Source organism: Oxyura jamaicensis, chromosome 3, assembly GCF_011077185.1.
Source record: "Oxyura jamaicensis isolate SHBP4307 breed ruddy duck chromosome 3, BPBGC_Ojam_1.0, whole genome shotgun sequence".
NCBI lineage: Eukaryota > Metazoa > Chordata > Aves > Anseriformes > Anatidae > Oxyura > Oxyura jamaicensis.
In genome coordinates, this window is record NC_048895.1 from 85,952,582 (window position 1) to 85,976,220 (window position 23,639).

At 35.2% G+C, this 23,639-nt stretch overlaps 1 protein-coding gene across 7 annotated transcripts in view; it reads left to right on the forward strand.

Moving 5' to 3' along the window:
* The window catches only part of COL12A1 (collagen type XII alpha 1 chain), a 97,728-nt gene that overhangs the window by 58,139 nt on the left and 15,950 nt on the right, over positions 1-23,639 (forward strand). For all 7 annotated transcript variants that reach the window (XM_035320997.1, XM_035320996.1, XM_035320998.1 and 4 more), the window contains 21 exons: positions 267-409; positions 2,036-2,165; positions 2,361-2,480; positions 3,107-3,253; positions 4,073-4,189; positions 4,628-4,774; positions 5,244-5,318; positions 5,860-5,999; positions 6,612-6,735; positions 6,935-7,078; positions 9,346-9,510; positions 10,375-10,413; positions 10,509-10,647; positions 12,741-12,883; positions 13,314-13,423; positions 18,654-18,803; positions 19,918-19,995; positions 20,625-20,711; positions 21,748-21,801; positions 22,322-22,417; positions 23,436-23,489. In XM_035320997.1, coding sequence (XP_035176888.1) covers positions 267-409; positions 2,036-2,165; positions 2,361-2,480; positions 3,107-3,253; positions 4,073-4,189; positions 4,628-4,774; positions 5,244-5,318; positions 5,860-5,999; positions 6,612-6,735; positions 6,935-7,078; positions 9,346-9,510; positions 10,375-10,413; positions 10,509-10,647; positions 12,741-12,883; positions 13,314-13,423; positions 18,654-18,803; positions 19,918-19,995; positions 20,625-20,711; positions 21,748-21,801; positions 22,322-22,417; positions 23,436-23,489 — 2,402 coding nt within the window. The remainder of the gene's footprint in view (positions 1-266; positions 410-2,035; positions 2,166-2,360; positions 2,481-3,106; positions 3,254-4,072; positions 4,190-4,627; positions 4,775-5,243; positions 5,319-5,859; positions 6,000-6,611; positions 6,736-6,934; positions 7,079-9,345; positions 9,511-10,374; positions 10,414-10,508; positions 10,648-12,740; positions 12,884-13,313; positions 13,424-18,653; positions 18,804-19,917; positions 19,996-20,624; positions 20,712-21,747; positions 21,802-22,321; positions 22,418-23,435; positions 23,490-23,639) is intronic.

Here is a 23,639-nt window from a genome sequence, read left to right on the forward strand (position 1 = left end):
GCTTCATATTCTGTGTCTTGCTTGATAGTTATACTTCAACCTTCTAAATGTTAATTTGTTTTGTTGAAGAGGCCTAAACACTAAAACCCATCTTACAACTTAGCTTGCAGAAATGAAGTGTAAAGGAACTTCCTATGGCATTCATAGGCCAGCACTCTTTTGCTGTTTCTATGCTTTCTCTATTAAATCCCTATATACATCTAAAACTTCTAGATGTGATAAGCTGTAGGTGTACTTACGCAGCATTCTGTATTTTTTTTCTTTAGTGCCTCGCAGTGGTCCAAGAAATGTGAGAGTGTTTGATGAGACCACAAACAGCCTTTCTGTACAATGGGACCACGCTGATGGGCCAGTCCAGCAGTACAGAATCATTTATTCACCCACTGTGGGAGATCCTATTGACGAATATGTAAGTTCTGTAATTCTTTAATAAGCACCAAGATGTTTTTGGTTAATTGCTTAGGCTACAGAAAAACAAAGACACCTGTTTTACCTTGTAATACACTTTGGGTGTTTTGTGGGTTCTTTGGTTATTGTTAATTCTGAGAAGCCATGTTTTGTAGAAAATATTTTTTCCCACAAAATTGCAGAACATATACAGTTTAATGAACCAAATTCTGTTTAAAATAATGTTAAAGATATGAGTCAAATCATTAATCAGAAGATTCTGAGCAGAGCCTCCTTCCTGACATTTAGTTAAAAAATTGTGCTACAGCGAATAGCCATCCATTACTTCATACTCCATTCATTATGCAGTCAGTGTGCTAAAATACAGAATAAACATGTCTGCTTTTCATAAATTGAAGAGAGTTGGCAGAGCTTAATCAGAAAGCAATGGTAATGTTCATTCAGCATCTAACTTGTATTTGCAAGGTTCAGTATGAATTGTGTTTGTGTTTAATTTCCTGTAGCTTAATGATAACACAAGTTAATCTGATGTTTATAAAATTCTCTGAATGTTTATAGCAAAGCCAAACTCAGATCCTATAGAGGGCAATGGTGGAATTTCTGCTGAGTGCCACTAGCCAAAATGTAACATGTAGAGCACTATCTAAATGCTCTAACTGCTTATATATTATTGTACAGGGCATGCTGAAAATTCACTGGTTGAAAATTTCCTACTGGACCTGTTATTTAGGACACAACTAATTTTGAACACACATATCTTCACTGCAGAAAACATTGGAAATTTCATAAAAATAGCAAGTCTGAAACAACTGAATTCTTTTATCAAGTAATAATGGAAAATGTTGACTGGGACATACTTTTGAGATATCTCAAATTAATTTCTGTAGTTTCAGTGCTTTATAGCCCTTTTATGAAGCAGAGTCACTTTTTGGACTATGCCTACCTGTTGATTAGAAGGATGCAATAGTGCACAGCTTCACCAAGAAGTTGAGGAGATTAAGAGTTGCAAGAATAGGCAAGTTTTTTCATATCAAAATATTCAGAGCTTTTTTATCAGAACGTGTTTCTGCTGAAACAGTTATAGCCTGACATGAGGATAATGAAGACATAAAAAGGAAACTGATGAGTAATGTGCATGGCTTTGTTTTCCCTCCTTGTTTTAGGAGCTTTTTATTCTCTTTTTTCTGTCCCCAAACACATCATCACGACTTTTTTTTTTTTTTTTTTTAATAAGGGAGCAGTACTGAAATAATGAAATCTGGGGGAGAAAATGCAGCATCTCAGTCTGACTGTAGAATCACAGAATCATTTAGGTTGGAAAAGATCTTCAAGATATAAGTCCAACTTAACCTTCTGAGTCCCATCACTAAACTATGTCCCTTGTGAGGGTAGGGGCTGAAGAGTCAATCTGATTTATCTTTTTATGTTGCCTTTATGACAGTGCTTTATATTTAAAAATAATGGGTACTAAGAATTGTTCCTAGGCTATAACCCTTAAAATATGCTGACTTGATCTACAGTGGACATAAAAATTGTGTCAAAGAAATTTTTAATTCTACTTACTGTTTTTGTTAATCAGTTACAGTACTGTGAGTTTGTTCACATCTGTTTCTTTTATATATTCTAGACCACAGTTCCTGGGATAAGGAATAATGTGATACTCCAACCACTGCAATCAGATACACCATACAAAATAACTGTTGTGGCTGTTTATGAAGATGGTGATGGTGGACAGCTGACTGGAAATGGAAGGACTGGTAATTTATTTTAATATTTTATATTGTTTTTAAAGTCTAGGATATATATTCCTTGAGCAGTCCAACATTGTTAAGATCTCATTATGTTAATGATGTCTGTTGCGTGGTTATTTCCCTACAGAGTTACAATGTAAGTTTCTAGAGTTGAAAAAGCATCCATTAGTCTAATTAATTATCGTTTTTCTTTCCTTTTAGTTGGCCTGCTTCCACCTCAAAATATGTATATAACTGATGAATGGTATACACGATTCAGAGTTTCCTGGGATCCTTCACCATCCCCTGTTCTTGGCTATAAAATTGTATATAAACCCGTGGGTAAGAAAGCTTATTAATTCTGAGTACAGCACTTTCAAAACAGTGAGTAGCTAATGCAAGATCAGAATAAAAACCACATGTATCATGAAATATTTGTGCTAAAGGATTTATTTAGTTCCTTTGTAAACTCATTTGATGAAAGCTTATGTCTTATTATCATTATTTTATAAGAACTACCAAATACAGTCTTTTATACAGAGACTGAGTTTTATTGATATTTAATACACAATCTAATCAGTAACTAGAAAAAAGCTTGGTTTTCCTGTCTTTCATACGTCTTGTCCTCCTGAGGATATGAACTGGGGTTTGTGAAATTAGTATTGGACAGATATTTAGGTACTAAGATCCCTTATAATCTTTGTTTTATATGACAATGAAACAATATACATATCTTTCTACAAATTAAACATGTATATTGCACAACAGCTTGTAAAGCTTTGCTTATGTTCTATTTGCAACAGTCTAATATGTTAAAATTAGGTGATTTAAGAAATTAGTGTTTTGTTTTATAAAATAAGATTAACACTTAATGGCACATTAAAGGAAGCAGTTAATTCTGTAGCTCACTTAATCAAGAATCTTTTTCTCTTTCTGTGTATTTTCTTGACAATTCCATTTAATGAAAGGTTCAAATGATCCCATGGAGGTTTTTGTGGGAGAAGTGACTTCCTACACCTTGCATAACCTGTCTCCCAGTACCACTTATGATGTGAATGTTTATGCCCAGTATGACTCTGGAATGAGCATACCGTTGACAGATCAAGGCACTACATGTAAGTCAATAGAATTTTGTTGTAGTTATGTTAGGTGCATATGCTGATCTGGGATAATGTTGATTAAGACAGTATTTTTAAGGCTGGGTGTTGATGGTCTGAATATCCTCTCATAGAGAATACTTGTCACCCATCCATGATGTAGTTTTTAGAAACACTAACCTTCAGAACAATAATGGAAATACAGTTTAAAGTAATGATGTTATAAAATTTTATAGTCTGCTTCCTAAAATTGTATTTATCAATTTTATTTAGCAATTTTAATTTTAGTTGTGGCCAATCTATAATTTTCTCCAGGATACTATAGAATTTAACCATGCAAGGCAGGTCTAAGCTTTTTGCTACTCTGTCTTTATCTTATGGGAATGTCCAGGCATTGAAACTTCATCTTTTTGGAAGGAGATGATTTTGTTGATGGCCTCTGTTAAGAAGCTTTTTAAAATTTCTTCAGTTAAGATGACTCAATCATCTTGAATTTTGTTTACTCGATACATGCTTTTCATACTGCCATATATATGAGTCAGTTTCCATTTTTTAGAAGTTTCTTATTTTATAAAGAGCTCCACTTCATGTGAAAACCGATAAAATAAGCTGTTACCCAACATGAGAAAGGTATCAGACTTTGGGATTTGTAAATAGCTAGGCTGGATCTATAGGGCATAATTAAAAACGAGGAGACTTGACTAGAACTGCTGTTTTCATCTATAACTCTTTAAAAAAATCAGGTTTTATAATGTAAATTTAATTGTGGTGTAGTTCTTTCAACATGTATTATGTACTGCTTACCAGAGAGCAATTTTTCTCTTTCTCTGTTCACAGTATATTTAAATGTCACTGACCTAACGACTTACAAAGTGGGTTGGGATTCCTTCTGTATCCGATGGTCAGCTCACCGGTCAGCAACTTCTTACAGACTAAAGCTGAACCCAGCTGATGGTAAATGCATTTTATTTTTTGCATTTCATGCAAAACTGTCTTGTTTCAATGGCAGAACCACTTATTTGGTACGGTGGAAAGCCACCAGAAGTCATGCTGCATTTGATTGAGCTTTAAAGATCTGAACCATCTGTGGTGGTGAAAAGTTTTGCAGAGGAAGTACTGCTTATTATCAAATTAACTTTCAATAGTGGGAATTTGCTAGTTACCAGGCTTTTTGATATGCGCACTGGAATGTAGTTACTCTCCTGTATGTGCCAGGCATCATAATCACTGAATAATCTTGGTCTAGAAAGGCTTTTTTGGGATAAGAATAAGATTGCTGTCCGGTCTATTCCATCCTCCTCTCAAGTATCTAATTTCTAAATTTATTTACACACATATTAAAAGGGAAATACTGGATTCTAATTTTCTTTCAACTGGGCTTTGTTTTTACAGGATCCAGGGGACAGGAAATTACAGTCCGTGGATCAGAAACAAGCCATTGTTTTACTGGACTCTCACCAGACACAGAATACAATGCTACCATCTTTGTTCAGACCCCTAACCTTGAGGGACCTCCAGTCTCTCTGAGGGAGCATACAGGTATGTAATAGACCCTGTGAACTAAGTTTTGAGTATAGAACTTGTTTCAATGGTAGAACTTACCTTGTTTCTAATTGGCTTTCAATACCTCTTTTAAGTTATCTTTCCCCTTTCTGCCAGTGCAATGTTAGCTGGAATTTGAGGGAAATTGAGGGAAAGAGAAATTCTTGTGCTCTTCCTCAAAGCAAGTATTTCCTAGCACTTGGATGAAAAAGTGGGTCATCAGAGTGCAATGTTATTCAGCTCATGCAAAGCTTTTCCTCAGTCATAAATGAAATGATGCACCTTTTAAACATCAACTATAACCTCATTAACTTTGTAGCACTGGAAAATTTTCCTTGGTAATTATGCATTGCTTGGGTTAGTGACAAAAGATTTGAATATTTCTGTGGTAGTATAGTACATAAACTAGAGTTTTCCTTGAATGAAGTAATTTATATTGAGCCGGAATATGTTTGTTTTATTTCAGTCGTCAAACCTACAGAGGCACCAACTCCACCGCCTACACCTCCTCCACCTCCCACAATCCCTCCAGCTCGGGATGGTAAGTTTATTTGCAGATTTATTCAGTATTTGTACATGGTTGCTGCACTACCTCAGTGTTTTACTCTATTTTTTATAAGTTCGAATAGATTTAAAGCTAGGACAGTATTCCAGGGTCTGAAGACTGAGACCAATTTCCTAACTGCATACATTTGCCGATGAACTTTACTGAAATCTGAAATTTCCTGGTTTAAAACAGCAAGATGCATACCTTTGGGGAAAAAAATATCAAGATATTCTGTAGGAAATCTGTGAGCCTAACCCTCAACAGAAAATTTGATTTTTATGGTAGCTGCTCAGAAAAAAATGTCATTTAAGACATTTACATTTGATTATTATGTTCTTCTTCACTTCTTGTACCTTCCTTTGAGAATTTTTAATTGTTTCATGCTTAGCATCAGCCTTGTGCCAGGTTGACTGTGTGGTAGTAGAAGTTTGCTGAATATTTGACATTTTTGAATATTAAATTTTTGAAATAATGCTCTTTATTTCACTGTGCTATGAATGACATGTTTCAATTATTATTTTTCTTGGTCTTCCAGTATGCAGAGGTGCCAAAGCAGACATAGTATTTTTGACTGATGCTTCTTGGAGTATTGGTGATGACAACTTCAATAAAGTAGTAAAATTTGTATTTAACACAGTAGGAGCCTTTGACTTGATTAATCCTGCTGGAATACAGGTAGGTTTGTTGTTTCCGTTGGGTAAATTTTAGAAGGAAACTGAAGCTGATGCTGGATTACTAAAGAAATTTGATTTTCCTTTCTTACAGATTTCTATCAGTTTTCTTTTGTATTTGATTGTTCAATGTGTGTATGGGTGTGCATTCATTAATTACATTAATAACATTCAGTAATTATATTCAGTGATTATATTCAGTGATATATATACTATATGTACTTAAGGCAAGAGAGTACACAAACTTGTATATGTTCAAATATATTGACATTCTGTCATCAGGTACTTTTTGGTATCTCCTATAAAAACAGAAGAGATTTTGTAGAAAATTTATACCTGCTTGTAAGCAGAGAGTACATACTACATTAACTGCACCATAGTAAACATTTAATCATACTTATTTAAGATCATATTCCATTTTGTACACAACAGAAAATGAAAGTGTTGTGTGTACATTGCTGTGATGGTGTCTATGTATGTAAATATGTATGAGGGTACATAATCATACATATATGGAAAATATTTTTCAACTAATGTTTACCACAATGCACATTTCAATGGAGTGAGTTTGAACATGGAGATATGTGACTGAACATTGTGATATGTTCCCTTTCAGGTTTCATTTGTGCAGTACAGTGATGAAGCAAAATCTGAGTTTAAACTGAATACATTTGATGACAAGGCCCAAGCCCTGGGAGCTCTTCAAAATATTCAGTACAGAGGAGGAAACACACGGACAGGTAATTCTGAGCAGTAATCGTATTTCTTAAAGATAAATTTGTTTTGGAAACTGCCTCATTATCATAATGTTTCATGGTTGAAGGATTAAGTTTTATGCTTTTCTGTTTTGGTTGTATGGCTGTCACTCTGTAAGTGTAAAGTAAGGAATTTCTTCTCCTGCAGATAATATGACTGACACATTCATTATGCACTTTGCAGGCAAAGCACTAACATTTATCAAAGAAAAGGTTTTGACTTGGGAGAGTGGCATGAGGCGAGGTGTTCCCAAGGTACTTGTTGTTGTCACAGATGGTCGATCGCAAGACGAAGTGAGGAAAGCAGCAACAGTCATACAGCACTCTGGTAAGCAATTCATAGTACCTAGCTATTTCATTTCCTTACTGTGTTAAGCAATACAATATATAAGCAGTGCTTCAATTGTTTGTGAAATCTTTATGCAACATTTATGGACTCAAAAATGTATTGTGAGTGGTTGGATTCACTCAAAAGTATTCAAAGAATTTAGACTTTTTGGGCCGGACTTACTTTTTCTTTCTGTATACTCCCCTCTGTGGAAGCATATGGCTTCCCAGAGCTTTCAAAGAATACCTTATGCATATTGTTTCACAGAACTGACTTTTGGTTACTTCTCCTTGCTATGAGAACCACTGGCATCATTGTGAAGTGTGCTCCATTCTGGTGCCTTTGATGTACTGAGCCTGACTTTTTGAATTTTTTCATGTTTTACTTGGCATAGACTACAGGAACTCCACTGAAAGGAGGTGCTCTTGCTGGAGCTGGGTCTGAACTGATTTCTCCCTTGTCTTTTGAGCTGAGAAACATTGCATTCCCTCTTTAGATTGCTGAGTGTGACTTATGTGTGACTAAGCATTTATTCCTTTCCCTGCTCTCAGCAGCCTTTACTGAGATTCTCCGGCAGTCTTGCATTTCATTGCATGAACCACCTGGAGAGCACTTTTGCTGACTAAGGAGATATATTTCCTTATACTGGAAGCATATTTTTGGCAGTATATTACTGGCTTGTAAACCACAAGTGGTCGTCTTGACCATCTCTGTGATCTGAAAGAATCAGCTCTGTCTGGGTGACTTCTAAAGATGTTTGGCTAACCTGTTCATAAAAATCTCTATAGCCCCTCTGGATAATCTGCTTCAGTGCTTATCTGCCCTAATAGTTGGAAAGCTTTTCCTCACATCTCACCTAAGTGTTTCTTCAGACTAATGAAGCTGTTGTCTTCTTTTCATTTACCTAGCTAACCAGGAAAGCAATTGATAACTGTCCACTGTAACAGGCCTTCATATTTGAAGCTGGTTGTCATTTCCTCTTTCTGTCTTCTCTTTTCTAGACTAAACAAAATCATTTCCTTCAACCTCCTGTTGGTGATGTTTTCCAAACCTCTTATCATTTTCCCTAGCTACTCACTTCTTTGCATCTTAAATGTTGTACTCAAAGCTGAACAGAATATTTCAACCAAAGTTTCAATAGAGACCACAGAGAATAATTTAATTATCTCCCATTTCCTTTTGAAAAATTCAAAATGTAAATAAAGTTGTGTTTATCACGGGCAACAAATGTGAATTCTGCCTCGAGCCTCCTGCTAGCATTTCCATTACCTGTGCAGGTTCTTGTCAATGAAATTTTTGGGGAGAGGTTTTTCTATTTAGTGCTGAATTGTGTAGTGGCATTTTTTCCCCTGCTTTCTGGTATAACAAAAGAGGTCAAATTATCATATGGAGGATTAGGTGGGAAAAGGAAAGGAAGAAATGAGTCAGAAGAAGAATTCTGTAAATGCTCTAAGATAATAGAAATCAAAAGCTTGATATGGAAGGCAAGGAGACACTTCTTTAAGGACTTGAAGAGGAGAATCACCCTGACTTTTGTCACAGATCATGGGGAGATTATGCTTTTACACCTAGTGATAAGATTAAATTCTAGGCACTGGGTTCTTCTCATTTTACTTAAGCCATCTAACAATTTAATATCTAGTCTAAGGTGATCACGTGGAGTCCTTTTATAGTTATTGAAGAGAGCAACAGGTAGACATCTACAGAACACAATTTCTTCTGTCCTGGAATTCATGTTTTAGGGAGGTGAACTGAATTGTATTCTGAATCCGTCCCTGTTTGTATGATGATTATAGAGTAAGCCTAGATAACTAGCTTAGACTTGTTTATAACTTGGAAAGTAAAAATTGGTGAAATGATCCCATCCAGAGGTGGCAAGAGATAGAGTATTGGATAACTAATTTAGATAACTAATACTGTGCAGAGATATTGGACACAGAACAGGTTTAAGATATGGTAGAGGTGAAAGGATTGTACATTTTGTATGAAAGAGACTATGTAGACAAGGCTGTGTAGCTTAAATAATGCCAAACAGCAGTAAGTGATGGAAGAAGGAGAAAGTTTTGAAAGATGCAAAAAATAGTTTAATTCTTCTTGAGCTTTTAATAGGTGAAAGACTATCTAGAATGTGTGCTCATAATGAAGGCCAGATACAAGACTAGATAGAGCTTGACAAATTAATGATAGAGATGGTTTGTGAAATATTGACTTGAAAAATGGTTGTGTACATTTTACTACATTTCAGGTAACAAATGTTATTTTTATAGGCTTCAGCATCTTTGTGGTTGGTGTGGCTGATGTGGATTACAATGAGCTGGCCAAAATTGCCAGCAAGCCCAGTGAGCGTCATGTATTTATTGTTGATGATTTTGATGCATTTGAAAAAATTCAAGATAACCTCGTCACGTTTGTGTGTGAGACAGCTACCTCAAGTGAGTAGAAAACACCATTCTCCTTTTTCCCAAACTGATACATTTGCTTATATACTGCTAAAGTTGTCATACCATTTACAGCACTTCAAAAAATGCATAAAAATTAGACTTCATAATAACTGCACATGGTTTGATCAAGTTTTTTTTGTTGTTGTTGTTGTTAATTTTGAAGTAGCTATTATGCTTGATATAATCTTGTCTCACATTCCAAAAGTACAGGTATAACAAAATGATAGCAACAGTCAGTGAGAACTCTTGATCTTTAAAAGGAAGCAGAATGATGCCTAATGTGAATGGGGGACATAAAAGGTCTCTGTACCCCTGGTCCAGACTGCTACAGGGCTGCAGGTGAAGTGTGTGATGCTGTTTCAAAATTATCTAAATTAGATTTCAGTTGTTTACTCAAGAACAATCTTTCTATGACACAAATGAAAAATTCTCAGGCCTGTCATGTGCAACTGTGTAATCCCCATCCACTGGCTCCTGAGGAGCCATATAAATCTGCAGTTTTTCCTTGTGAATTTGACAGCAAATATGCTGCCTGACTCATGCCTTAAATATTTATGGAAAGATCGATTCATTATACCCCTTTCCACTTATGAATTAGAATCAAAATATTCTGGGGGCTTATTTGTTATCACATACAATTTATCATGATAGAAATATCCAACTAAAAGTAGAGAGTAAAGTGTTTAGTGGTCCATCTAATGCAGAACAGAACACAGCATGACAAATGTAGCAAAAGTTGGCTGAAAATTAATATTAGCACAGATTTCTTAGTAACAAAACTTACTAAGTATGTACATCTTCATATCCTGGTAGATTTCACATTTTTGAACTTAAATGTTGTTTCCTCTCTTTTAGCTTGTCCACTTATTTACTTGGAAGGATACACTTCACCTGGTAAGAAACTGTCTATAATATTTTGTATAGGTTCAATTGTATCCTTTACAACTCTACATTATTTTTTTTTACTGTTTTCCTTTCCTGATTCAAAGGTTTCAAGATGTTGGAATCATATAATCTAACAGAGAAGCACTTTGCTTCTGTACAAGGCGTATCACTGGAATCAGGCTCTTTCCCAAGCTATGTAGCATATAGACTCCACAAAAATGCTTTTGTCAGCCAGCCAATACGGTAAGTAAACCTGGAAGACTCATATTTAGAGCAAACAGATGGGGAAGAGTTAATAGAGTTTATAGCTAATGGCATTAGTATCTTATGGAAGATGCATTTATTTGATATTCTTTTTACTGAACTCCAGGAAATATACTCCAAAGAGCATCTGCCATTATTCTCATTAAATGCTAATCTGTTTCTTCCTTTGTGATCTGTTCACTGTTAATCCAGCTGCTTATTGTTCTTTTATTTGAGACTATGCTTCTTAACCACTCACCTTGCTTATAATATACAGTTTGGCCTTAGGCAGATGAACAACAACCTACTTAGTACAAAAACCTCTATACTGACAGAGGGAAATGGTTTTGATATGAAAGTATATGCACTACTATTTACAGGGGCATCATTTGTACTGTGGTATGCAGCACGCTGATGCCATTGACTTAGGTTATTTTCTTTAGTAGCTGAGCTGTTGTATTTGACTAATGGAGTGGAGCTTTAAACAGCCTGTGGTCTTAGATCTTTTTTATGGAGAGGTAATACATGATTATTCTTTCCTATTGTCACAAACATAAAAAAAGACAACAATTAGTTTTACTAGAAGGAATCTAATGCTTAGAGTAAGTTTCAGAAGAGTCCTCCTGAGACAGGGCAGATGCCTAAAGATAGACCGCTACTCCTATTTAATTTAAGGAAAGTTGTTTTTGTAAAAGCCTTTGAAATCTGCCTTCCTGTCAGGTTGCGTGTACAGGCACTGAGGTGTATGAAGAAATAATTTCACTTTGCTGGCCTTCTCAACTCACAAATTTAAAAGTGGAGAATTTAAAGACTTTTTGAATTCACCGATATGCCATTATAGTTATGTGAGTGACAGATCCCTGATGACCTGGATTTTTATAATCTATGGAAGTACAGATAATCCTAGTCAGTAGGATCTTGTTTTGCAATTCTGTTACAGTAAGATAAATCTTGCATTTAGCAGGATAAATTGGATGATAAGAAGATAATAAAAAGGCAAACTTTTTGCTTATTTCAGTTTTTTTAGAAAGTTGTGATTCAGTCTGTTGTATGTCTGTTGTAGCAGGTGGAGTAGACTTGCCAGAGTATTCTGGGCACTTAGTTTTCTTAAGATACCAGAATGTAAAACTCACTTTAGACTGAGTCAGCAAGGCAATAAAAGCATCCTGAACGTGGTGGCATAGTTGTTTTGTATCTGAGATACTTTGCTAACAGTTATAAGTACTGTTGCTGTATCTACATTATTACTTTCTTTCTTGCACTGTGTTGTGTGTTGTTACTGACTTACTGATATGACTATAATTGGAAAGTGTCTCTAACGGTGTGGGTACATAACCTTTGCCAAAAATACAGAAGAGCTTTTCTATTTATTTCAAGGTTTCTCTGTTTATGCTCATGAGGTCAAATCCATTCAAGTATATTGGCTAAGGAGAAGCATAAGCTACTGCCCCTCCTACAGCTAACTTCCTGCATTCCCTACCTTTCCTTCAGAAAAATTCCAGAGGCCATTTGATGCATATTTTTATTTATCTCCAGCTTTCTGTCTTTTTAATGTCTTGCAGTCTGAATATCACAAATCCAAACCTCAGCAGCCACTGGTGAATGAGGCATACCCCAAATACATCACCCACTGCAGTGAATACATTAAATATCTCCCTCATAACATCTGTTCCTGAAGGCCAGTGATAGTTAAAGCAGTATTTTCTATTGCTTGTCTAAAATGAGCCAAATGAAAGAATATTAATGCTATGGTCCTTTTTTATAAACTTATCTTCAAGGAATTCAAAATATGTGTAGTTTATGCAGAATCTTGCCACAAGAATAAATATCCAAGAGTTCTTGGTCACATTCTGGCTGCCCCCATAACTATGCCTGGACCAACTGAAGACAGGCTGTGAGTTCATTTTAACAAAGCACAAAGTAATTTTTATCACATAGTTCTTTTATGTGGAGAGAATAGTTAAAATACTTAGTTCTGTTAAACGCTGTTATTTTCCCATTACTCTTCTTTCTTTGAAAAGGGACAAATGACAAAGACTTAATTTTCCTCATGTGTTTCTGTGTGAAAAAATGTCCTCATATTGTCTTAACAGGGAGATTCACCCAGAGGGATTGCCACAGTCGTACACTATCATTATGTTATTCCGTCTTCTGCCGGAATCCCCCAATGAGCCTTTTGCAATTTGGCAGATTACAGACAGAGATTACAAACCACAAGTTGGAGTTGTGCTTGATCGTAAGGATGATTATGCTTATTGAACAGATAATTTATACTTTACATTACTTTGCATGTATTCTTCCAAAATCTTTCCAAAACCATATATAATCTTTTACATTGTAAAAAGATTATATTTACATAGCAAAAGGAATAATCTTTTCCATAGTAAAATGATTATATATTTTCAGTTATATATATATATATATATTTTCTTTGCATATCAATTATTTTTTCGACTAAGAGTAATTCAGCTAAGATATATTTTAACTTTCTTATTACCTCTCAAACCAAAAGAATGTGCATCTACATAGCTATGGGTCAGTGAAAACATCTATAGTATATATTTACCCAGTGGAGTGATGCACTACATTTTACCTGTGAGTATATCTTAGGATGGTGATTTCAGCTGTGCATCTAAAATTAAATGTAATATTTTAATTTCTTGCAGCTGCCAGCAAAGTGTTGTCATTCTTTAACAAGGATACAAGGGGAGAGGTTCAAACTGTAACTTTTGATAATGATGAAGTCAAGAAAATTTTTTATGGAAGCTTCCACAAGGTAAAGGACTGAAATTATGAATGTTGCTTTCTGAGGTGCAGCTCTTTGAAATAGAATACAAGCAAGCAGAAGCTGTCAGTTATATCCAGTTTTTCTATAATGCTATAGGTGACACAAGGGTTTATAGATTGCGTGATGCAAGATCTCTGAAGTTGTAGTTATTTGTTTATTGAATTAAAAGCTTACCTTGAACCAGTGTAAAAGATGAATTTGCCAAGATTGTGTAAGTGGAGAGATATATCCGAAAAAGGCATCATAGTCTGCCTGGCACATGAAAGAAAGGGAGTAAAAGGTAAACTAGAAATAAGGAAAAGGAAGTTTTGATGAGATTTTTTCTGGAAAAGGAGAGTGTAATGATTTGGAACCATTGAGGGAAGAAGATGTAGCCATGGAAAGTTAGTAGTTACTGGCTTATAGAAGAGGGCAAGGAGACAGTTTAGGGATGTGAATAGAATATTGAATGAGATTTGTATGTTTACCAAACATAACACACGTATACTTATATATTTTTCAATGGATGCATGTGTATTGGTATATTTTTGGCTTTATGTTCACTGGACCTAAAATATTCCAAATTATTCTATAAATACTTTAACTGAGGGAGCAACAGTGAGGAGAGAGAGCACATAATAAATAATATAATGTATTTGCAATTTAGAATGGAACTCATGTTTTTGAATTGCCAAAATGGCTAGCAAAATCTGCATTTGCCTACAATTGTGAAAATTTTGTGCTTGCTTTTAAAGTTTTGTGTACCAAATTATGAAAACTTGATCCTGACAGACTTGCTTACCTCTAGGCATTGAAAAGGCTATGTGTATGCCTAAAACCACACATTTAAAAATGTTTTCCTGCTGTTAAACATATATGTTTAAGGCAAGAAAGTGAGCTGCGATTGCAACATATTCAGTGACTGAAATGCATGTTCTGATGCTATCATATATCTCTGTTTAGCTTAGCTTTCCTCTGATGACTAAATATGGCTGCAGTATAACATTTGTTTTCTTTATGATACCCTCTCCGGCATGACTAGTCACTACCAGCATTCCTTTGAGGATACTGATAAGGGGTTGCCTCTGTTGACTGGCTGATACTGGAGGCTATGTTGTGAACCAAGCTTTGCTACAGCTGACTGCAGGGAGAGCTAGCTGGTGCCAGCATTCTCATGTGTTGGGACTTGATCTGTTTAAAACAAAGATGACTAAAAAAGTCAGACAGTGCTATAAAAGCTATTGTTTTCTTCAGAATTTGACAGCAGGTAATTACCCAAACTGTTTGTGTATCATGTCCAATTTTTCATGTATTTATAATTTACTTAATGGCCAATTATTTTTCTATATATAAAGATTTTTTTGTTTCATTAGCTTTGTTACTTCTATTTATAAAAAGGCTTGGATCACACTTTCATTAGTCAACCTTTGTGCTGTCCTTGGCATTTGGTTCTTTTCCAGTAAGTAGTGAGAAAAATTGTCAGGATAGGCTAGGACAGATATTGTTTTGGTTTAAAAGTTGAGCCATCTTATCACCAAGAAGTACTGTTATAACCTAGAATAGTATTTAGTATTTCTCATTCTAGATATCAGTGCGAGAGTTGAGACTTCACTTCTTTAGGTAAGGGGTATGAAGGTCGCTACATGCTGTACTACCAGCAGTCAGTTTTAAGTGCCAACTATTAATTTCATTGACATTCAGAGTCACATTTTTTCTTGTAGTTTCTCTAAATGTGATAGAGCTGAGGAGGATTCTCTGACAGCACTTACACTGAAGTTCTGCTTATAAATCAGAGCAAATAGGGAACAACCTGCAACCTCAACAACACTGGCAATCATCTGTAACCATTTACTATGCTTGTTGCTGAAAAACAATTACAGAGAAAATAAAAATCCAGATTTTTGCATTATTTTAATTGCTATATACCCTCACACATATGAGCAGAAAATAATCATAAAGTGCTGAACAATGTTTGGGAGTTGCAGCTGTCTGCAAATCACGTTAAAGCTCTGAAACTATGAATTCTGGCTTATGAGACTGTTTCTTAAGCAGAAGTGAACTGTATATCTGTTACTTAATGTGGGGTGTTGATCCCCCTCCTTTTTTTCCTAGAAACTAATAAAAAGTTCATATTTTGATAGTATTTGAAGTAACTGGAGTAGCCTTGATTTAAATAGCTGTATTCAGGATTTCAGGATGTAACTGAGCAGACTTCTCTGGACTTTCTCCAGGATGATTACTGAGATTGCTATATGAGTCATGTTGTTAGTGATAGTATCATGGGACTTCCCAGCTCATGTGCTGGGAAAGCCTTATATATCAACCATGTTGTTTAGGTCCTAACAAAGGATAGCAGTAGTTTCAGCTGGATGAAGGAAGGAAAGTAAGATTAACACATTTCAGAAGGTACTTTTGAAATTTCTCCTACCATCTAGTTTCAAAGAAATTACAAGTCTTAAAAATACGAGAAGATGTTTTCCAAAATGTCAAACATTTTTGTGGTTTTCATTAGATGACTTACTGGCTCGTTCAGTGAAGCACAGTTAACTACACCTAACTGTGCAGGGAAATTTACTTTGGCATACTTGAATGCTCTGTGTAGCATAGTTATGGTGAAAGCTGTTGAATCTGGCAAGTCCCATAGGAAAAATCCTTACTGCCTGAGGCAGTCATTAAACTTATAACTGAATGTTTTGGAGAGACAGACTTTTTCTACTTGCTTATTCTTACCATGCTAGACTTCCTTTCTGATTGGAATTTTGCAGTAGTTAGCCACAGGAAATTTGATAATGGGTTTATGTCTTTCTTCTGGTGTACATATGGGATAGTACTTTGCTTAGCTTATTGATGTGGTTCATTTAGCAGTAGATCAGAACACCATCAAACTTGATCTTAGAAAGGCTCTGCAGAGGGATAGATTAAAGTGTGTTTTCTTTCTTAAAACCACAATGCCTTCTGGCACTGTAAATGGTCAGAAGTGATGAACTTTATGTTAGTGTGTTAGAAATCAAGGAGAGTGTTCCTAATATTTTGTTGAAAATGAAATCGAATGGGATTGAATGCAGAGATGTTTTATTTACTGGCAATGCTAAATTTTTATTAGAATTGTGTCTGGGCTGTGAAATTCAGGCTGAAATTCAAAACTGGCATTAAATCAGCAGCAAACTGACTGAGTCAATAACTTGGGGGAGCTCTGCTTATTTTTGACTGCTTAGGTCGCTGCTTCTTTGGATGGATAGATAATGTTCAGATAGCGATGGCTGTCTGATCATTTTCAAACAGTTGGTTTGATTCAGCAATATGTTTTAGGTTCACCCAAGTTTTGTGTGCAAATGAAAATGCAGTAAAATGTATTCACTATGCAGAAGTAATTTGCATTATTTAATTTGAAACAAATAGTTAATGTTCCAGTAGAATGACTTGCACATTAAGTACCTTTCAGAATTAGTAAATTGCATTTGTGGTGAGGTTAAACAGTTGGATGCAGTCATTAATCTGTAAAATTTAATTATATGATCAAATGACTGAGTAAATGATGTATAAGTGATAATGAATTTAAAGTTTAGGCATGGTGCTTATTTCATTTTGTGGAAAGTTTAGTTTTTAGTAACAAAATATACTTTGGACGCACTCAGTTGCCTTTCCACTGTTTTTTATTTGGTCAGTGAAAAACATTGGCAATGTTAATTAAAAAAACACTCGTATGCACAGTGCTGAGAATTAAACTGTGACACCAACTGAATTTCAGATGACAAAAAAATAGGGTAGTCTCAAAAGTCTTAATTCCAACTATATAGAGCATAAGTACATAATGTTTAGAGAGTTTTAGATAAGCTATGCTGATGCCTTGGAGACAACTACACATGGGAAAATATTTAGTATGGAAAAAAAGAACAAATTCTCAGGAGATTGTTCAGGCCCTTGTTGACTCAAGACATTTAAGGGAATCTCTGTTTCCAATTTAAGCTAAATTTTTCAAGTAGTCATCAAATAGCAATATTTTTCTGAAAGGTTATATATGGCAATAACAGAAGCCTTAAAACATAAATACATACTTCAAGGATTTTGTTTTTTTACTTCTCGTCCTAAGCTGTTGATGTTTAAATAATTACATAGATCTTACAATATTGTATATAAAATATATGCAGTATGTAAGGTACATAAAACCACTGAAAACTTTTCTGTTGCTTTAAATGTTCTTCCATCAACTGCATATTAGATTCACTGAAATGTCAGACCCTTGTTTCTTTATTGGAGACTTCTGAAGGTCTTGTGTTTCCATAGATACGTAGGAAATTTACTTGCATAACTTTGATTAAAATAATGGTAGTGGTCTCATTAAGTCCTTTGCCTGCTTTGAATAAGCAATAGATTGCCCTTTTGTTTTAGTCATATATGGTGTGGTATTTAATCCCGTGCAGTCACTGCAGGATAAATCACCATATTTACTGTAAATTTTTAGAATGCTAACCTTTGCTTCAATTTCTCTTGTTCTTCTGTTTAAGGTTTACGATTCATTCTGTTCTTGTAAACTTACTTTCTTCCCTTTGTTATAGCCATTCTTTCTTTCCTCCCTTCTTATTTCCAATAATGAATCTCTTCTTCGACATTTCAATTTATTTTGGCGTAGATTTTTGTATCCAGTTTTCTCTCTGTGCACCTTGCATTATTTTGTCTTTTTCTGCTCTCTTTCCCAATCTCAATGTAACTAATGCCTCTGGCTGAGTCATCAGTCAGGGAAATTGAACCCTGGATCAGGGAAATTGAACCCTGGATCTTTGGATCTGAAATGATCTACTCTCTGAACTACAGACAGCATTTATTAGCCAGTGGGCAGTCACAGACTTATAAGCATCTTGTGTGGTCCCAGTCATCAGAAGAGGACAAAAAAGAGCTTATATTCACTTCCTCTTTCAAGTTCTTTTTAATTTTGACTTCTATGACATCTTAAGGCAGTTTTTAGGCAAGCTTTTTTTTTTTTTTTTTTTTAATAGACCATAGCAGTTCAACAATTTTATTTAGTAGTACCTATTAGCTGTACCTGTGTATTAATTTAAATGACCTTCAACATATTTTAAAGTTACTGATGTAAGCTTCATTAAGTTAGATTTTTTCCCTCACTTGAAATTAAATCAAGATTACTAGGAAGAAAATTGGAAACAGTATTAGCTAAACAGGGACATACTGTTAAAGTTTTAACTATGCTTTTTCTCACCTTTTTTTTTTTTTTTTTTTTCAGGTCCATATTGTTGTAACTTCATCAAGTGTTAAGATTTACATTGACTGCAGTGAAATACTGGAAAAACCAATTAAGGAGGCTGGGAACATCACAACTGATGGCTATGAAATACTTGGAAAACTTATGAAAGGTGACAGAAGATCAGCAACAGTAAGCAATAAATATTAATCCATTCATTAATGCAAATCCTTAACCCTTAACTGCACCCAGGGCTTTCAAGAGTCTGTATTGTAAAACCCAATGTACTTAACAGGGAAGTATAGTCTTGGTAGCTTTTTATTCTAGCAGAACTGCAAGAACAGAAATCCAATAGCTGAAGGCTGGTTAAGTAAATACAAAATAGGAGAAGAAATGTTTTTCTTTTAAGGAAAGAGAGACCAGTTAGTGGAGTCTCCATTGCTGGAAATCTTTAAGTGAAGATTTTTTATTTATTTATTTTTTTTCCTGTAATGAACTGGTTTTAATTCCTGTGGTCTGTCTTGTGACAGAGTAATCCTCTTTGGCTTTAAGATCTATAAACCTATAAGGAAAAAGTAGCTGCTGATGTAAAGAGCATGTCAATTATCTTGATGGATTCACTATACTTAGTGCATATTTAGTGCTATTACCTAGGCTTTGTATTAGATTTAAGTTTGCAGTCCGGTCCATATGTGCAAACCCTAACATCTGAAGAAGATTCTTGGTGCTTACCACTAAATGTGTGGTTGTATATATCAAATTACAGAATCATAGCTCTTGGGGTGAAAAAAAAAAAAAAAAGAGAGGAAACTGCTTTTATCATACATAATGTCCCTACTTAAGCCTTTCTGCATAACCGTTCCCCACTGATGTCAGTGGAAAGTTCCATACATGTAAATTAATGTATGACCCAAGTACTGCAGGTCTTAGAGCTGGTCCAAAAGTTCTTCAGCCAGAAGTTATGTTGAACTGCACAGGCACTCAGACGATGTAGGAGTTAATCAGTAACACTCATTAAGTATTGTAAAATTTTTCTTTAGTCATTTTATTTGTTTACCTTATGCCCCAGAACAAGAACAGGCATCAGAGCTTGATGTTGCTTGCAGACTTAAGTAGGCTTATTTTTTATATTTTTAGTGTTTTAAAATAATTTTTCTGTCATTGTCAATGAAAAAAAAGAAGTGAAAATGTTAATGGTGTTAACTACATTAGAAATAAATTGTTTTAGGCGGAATTTTATTGCTAATGCCAGTAGATTTTATAAATAACAATTAGTATATTTCAAGAGTTCTCCTTTCTTTTACAGTTAGAAATCCAGAATTTTGACATTGTATGCAGTCCAGTTTGGACTAGCAGAGACAGATGTTGTGATCTTCCTTCTATGGTAAGTATAAATGAACCAGAGGCTGTTCAGAAAATCACTACTAATAGCAAATGTAACAATATCAATATTAGCTTGGTATTATGCCTTGTACTGACAACACATTAAAATCACAGTTGTCAGAGCAGCAGTGAACAATGTTGCATTTCAGAGTTTTGTGTCTGAGGGAGAAAGGTTGCAATATGCTAGACTGAGTACCTTAGGAATGGTGGAAAACTATCAGTTATCTGCTGTATTTCAGTGATATTTAAGATCCTAGTTATTATGAAATGAATAGCTGTGTTATGTTTTATTTAATCTATTGTTAGATTGGCATTCAAAGAGTAACTTATTTATTCCTTGTTAGTGCAAGCAGATTGTCTAATGGATATGAATACTAGAACAACAGAAATGCTGCATTATTATTATTTTTCCTGTGCTTGTGTGTTATATTGTTTGCAAAGAGAATAATTTCCTAAAAATGTGAAAAGTCCTGCAGAAATATTTGGAAAGTATTGTTTCACTGTGAGTTCTACTGTACTTGAAAACAGGATAATAGAGAATCTTTATGTTGTAGAAAAAAAAAAAAAAAGTGTGCTGCCAACAAGTACTTTTCTTTAAAAGGACAGTAATACTTGTGATTGAATTTTCAGAGAGATGAAGCAAAATGCCCAGCTCTTCCAAATGCTTGTACCTGTACTCAAGACAGTGTGGGACCTCCAGGACCCCCAGGACCAGCTGTAAGGAACTATTTGCAATAGAGATTTTTTGATTTTAAACTGTATGGAACAAGTTTCATGTTGATCAAAGTGGGAAAAGGTAATTTTGGTTTGTGCAGACATCAAGCTAATTTTCTTCAGCATGTCATGGGGGAATTCTGACAGTCTTGTTCTGATGTTCCTTGAGTAAGTGGAAACCTCCATGAAGTTGATTTGTGGTTTTGCGAAATAAATGTCAGTCAGAGAGACATCTGGTGATCAACAGGTTCATAACATTGTGTTAATCTGTCCTTTTTTCTTAGTTTAAAACATAGTTGGGCAGCTCCTGTCACTTGCACTTGTCTATATAATAATATTTTCCTCCTATTCATGCTTTAATCACTGCAAATAGCTCATCATTGCTTGATGGGCTGAAAGAATCTGGCTCAATCTCAGTTGTTTTGTGTTCTGTGTACAAGATGTTTTAGAGGAATATGCAAATACTTTTTCTGAATACAAAGTCAGGATTTCATTCCAAGGAAAGGTTATTTATCAGAGAAAGAAATTGGTGACTTTTATTTTATTTTATTTATTTCATTTCAAGTTTTATCTTATTTTTATTCATTTCATTTCAATTCACTTTTACACTCCTACCAATTTTCTTTAAATATAAATGAGTTATGTTCAGCCTTGAAGTCCTTCTACTTTGAAGCTGCCACCAAATGCTATATGAGGAATCTGAAGCCTGTTTAAGTTGACTGGCAGTCTATTAGAGATGACTTTGAGGATTACTCTATCTCAAAAGAGTGAATATAAATTAAAGAAGTTTATATCTGCAAAGACAAAAATGACAATAATTTTTTTAATGGGCTGAATTGGCAAGGCTGAAACTTATGTGATTTACCTGAGTTTCTAATGCATCTTTTATTCTAATACTCTTTAGCATTGTGATCTGCACACTTCAAATCTCTGAAATTTCACATAATAATTTGATAGAGGATTATTAACTCACCAGTGTGATGTACTCTTGGTTTCCCTGAAGTATGAAATACATTTTTTTTCCAAATGTTCAATTTAGGGTGGTCCGGGTGCTAAAGGTCCCAGAGGCGAAAGGGGTTTGACTGGATCATCTGTAAGTATCTTTCTGGAATGCATTGGTATTGTAACATGCTTAGCTGTACAAAAATTTGTATGCTTATTCCATGCTGAACTAAGAATGGAAATTAAAATTTGAATTGGTAATATTATTTACATTCAGTCTAGCTATTTAAGACTGTATATGCATAGCCTAAGTATATATGCCTCAAAGGCATTGACTTCACATCAGAAGACTAGATCATATGCATCGTGGTGGTACTATGCACTCTGCAGCATTGCTGTCCTTCCTTCATTCTGTACAGAGGGGATAGCTACACTTCCAATTAACACTGCCAAGAAGCATGCATTGGCCTGGGACTGCCAACCTGAATCAGAAAATTGCTTCTGAAAAGATATGCTACTTGAAAAACTGTTTCCAAAGTGCAGTCTTTCTAAACTATCAGTGTGTCTTCAGGCTGCTGACTTACTCCAAGTGCCTAATCCAAAGGACTTTGCAGTTACAGATCTCAGAAAAACCTGCCATTTAGAATCTTGTTTTAATTTTCTTCTTTAAGGGGCCACCTGGTCCTCGTGGTGAGACAGGTCCACCCGGCCCTCAAGGTCCACCAGGTCCGCAAGGTCCCAATGGGCTGTCAATCCCAGGAGAACCGGTGAGTGGCAATTTTGAACATGGGTAGCACTGAGTATAGAGTCAGCTGTCCACAGGGTCAGTGGTATTGTGAAGAGTGTGGCAGCTTTGCTCTAACGTTCATCTTTCCCTGCAGAACAGTAGTGTTGTGAAACAAATCTTTACCTGAAACAAGTCTCTTCCAATACAATAGCATCTTCTGTCCTGAATGCTGCAATTACTTAGGAGATGCCTGTGAAGGGATGGGATCTGATCACTGTGATGTACATTGCACTACACCATTTTTTCTCCTACAGCTTTTCTATGTAGTTTCTATACTTTAAAGTTCTAGGACTCAAAAAAATGTAGTAGAGGAAAATTAAGTGTGCAGTTCTGTTCTGAAGCCTTTCTTACAGACTTACATGTCCAACTTCTATTTTCTGTGTTTAAATCAGTAGCTGGAGGTTCAGAGAGGCAAGTTCTAGGCATACCAAATAGCCCTTAGTAGTATATGTGGAATGCAAGCAGGTTGTGAAAGACAATACAGTGCTCATTTATATGTTCCCACACCTTGTGTCCTCGAAGTGTGCAATACCCTTTAGACCATGGATTAGAGAAAAGCTGTCCTACTATAAAAAGATGCAGCTTTTACCTTCCTTTGGGAAGGTAGACAGCACCATTCACCAGATGAGAAAGATGAGGAAGAAGAAAACGTTACCTTTGCCTGCTTTCCTGCTTGTGAAGACAGTAATATTACAGTCTCTCTTACTGAAAACTGTTACACTTCCTCATCAAAATTTGTGCTCCTTCCTGCTTACATGTGTTTTTAATGTAATATCAACCAGTTTTCCTGCATTTTCAAATGTTTGTGAGATGATGAATATTACTTCAAGTAAGAGGTATATGTATCTTGTTTTTTTCCCATAATACATAGTTGTCTTATAGATTTCTTAATTTAAGTTTCTTGCAGTAATTATTCTGTGTCCACTTACACAAATTAATTATTTTGCTACTCTGTTCTGTAATCCTGAATGTCTAACGATCATTTATGAACATTATAGGGTCGTCAAGGAATGAAAGGTGATGCTGGCCAGCCTGGACTACCAGGACGATCAGTAAGTTGTTTCTTAGAAAAGATAATGCCATTTTGCACTATTCCTGATGCAGGTCAGCTGTTGGACAGCTGTCTTTGATATCACTAGGAGTTACAGAATCTTTTCATATCTTCCTAAGCAATAGTTTTGGAAACATGGTTATCTTATACT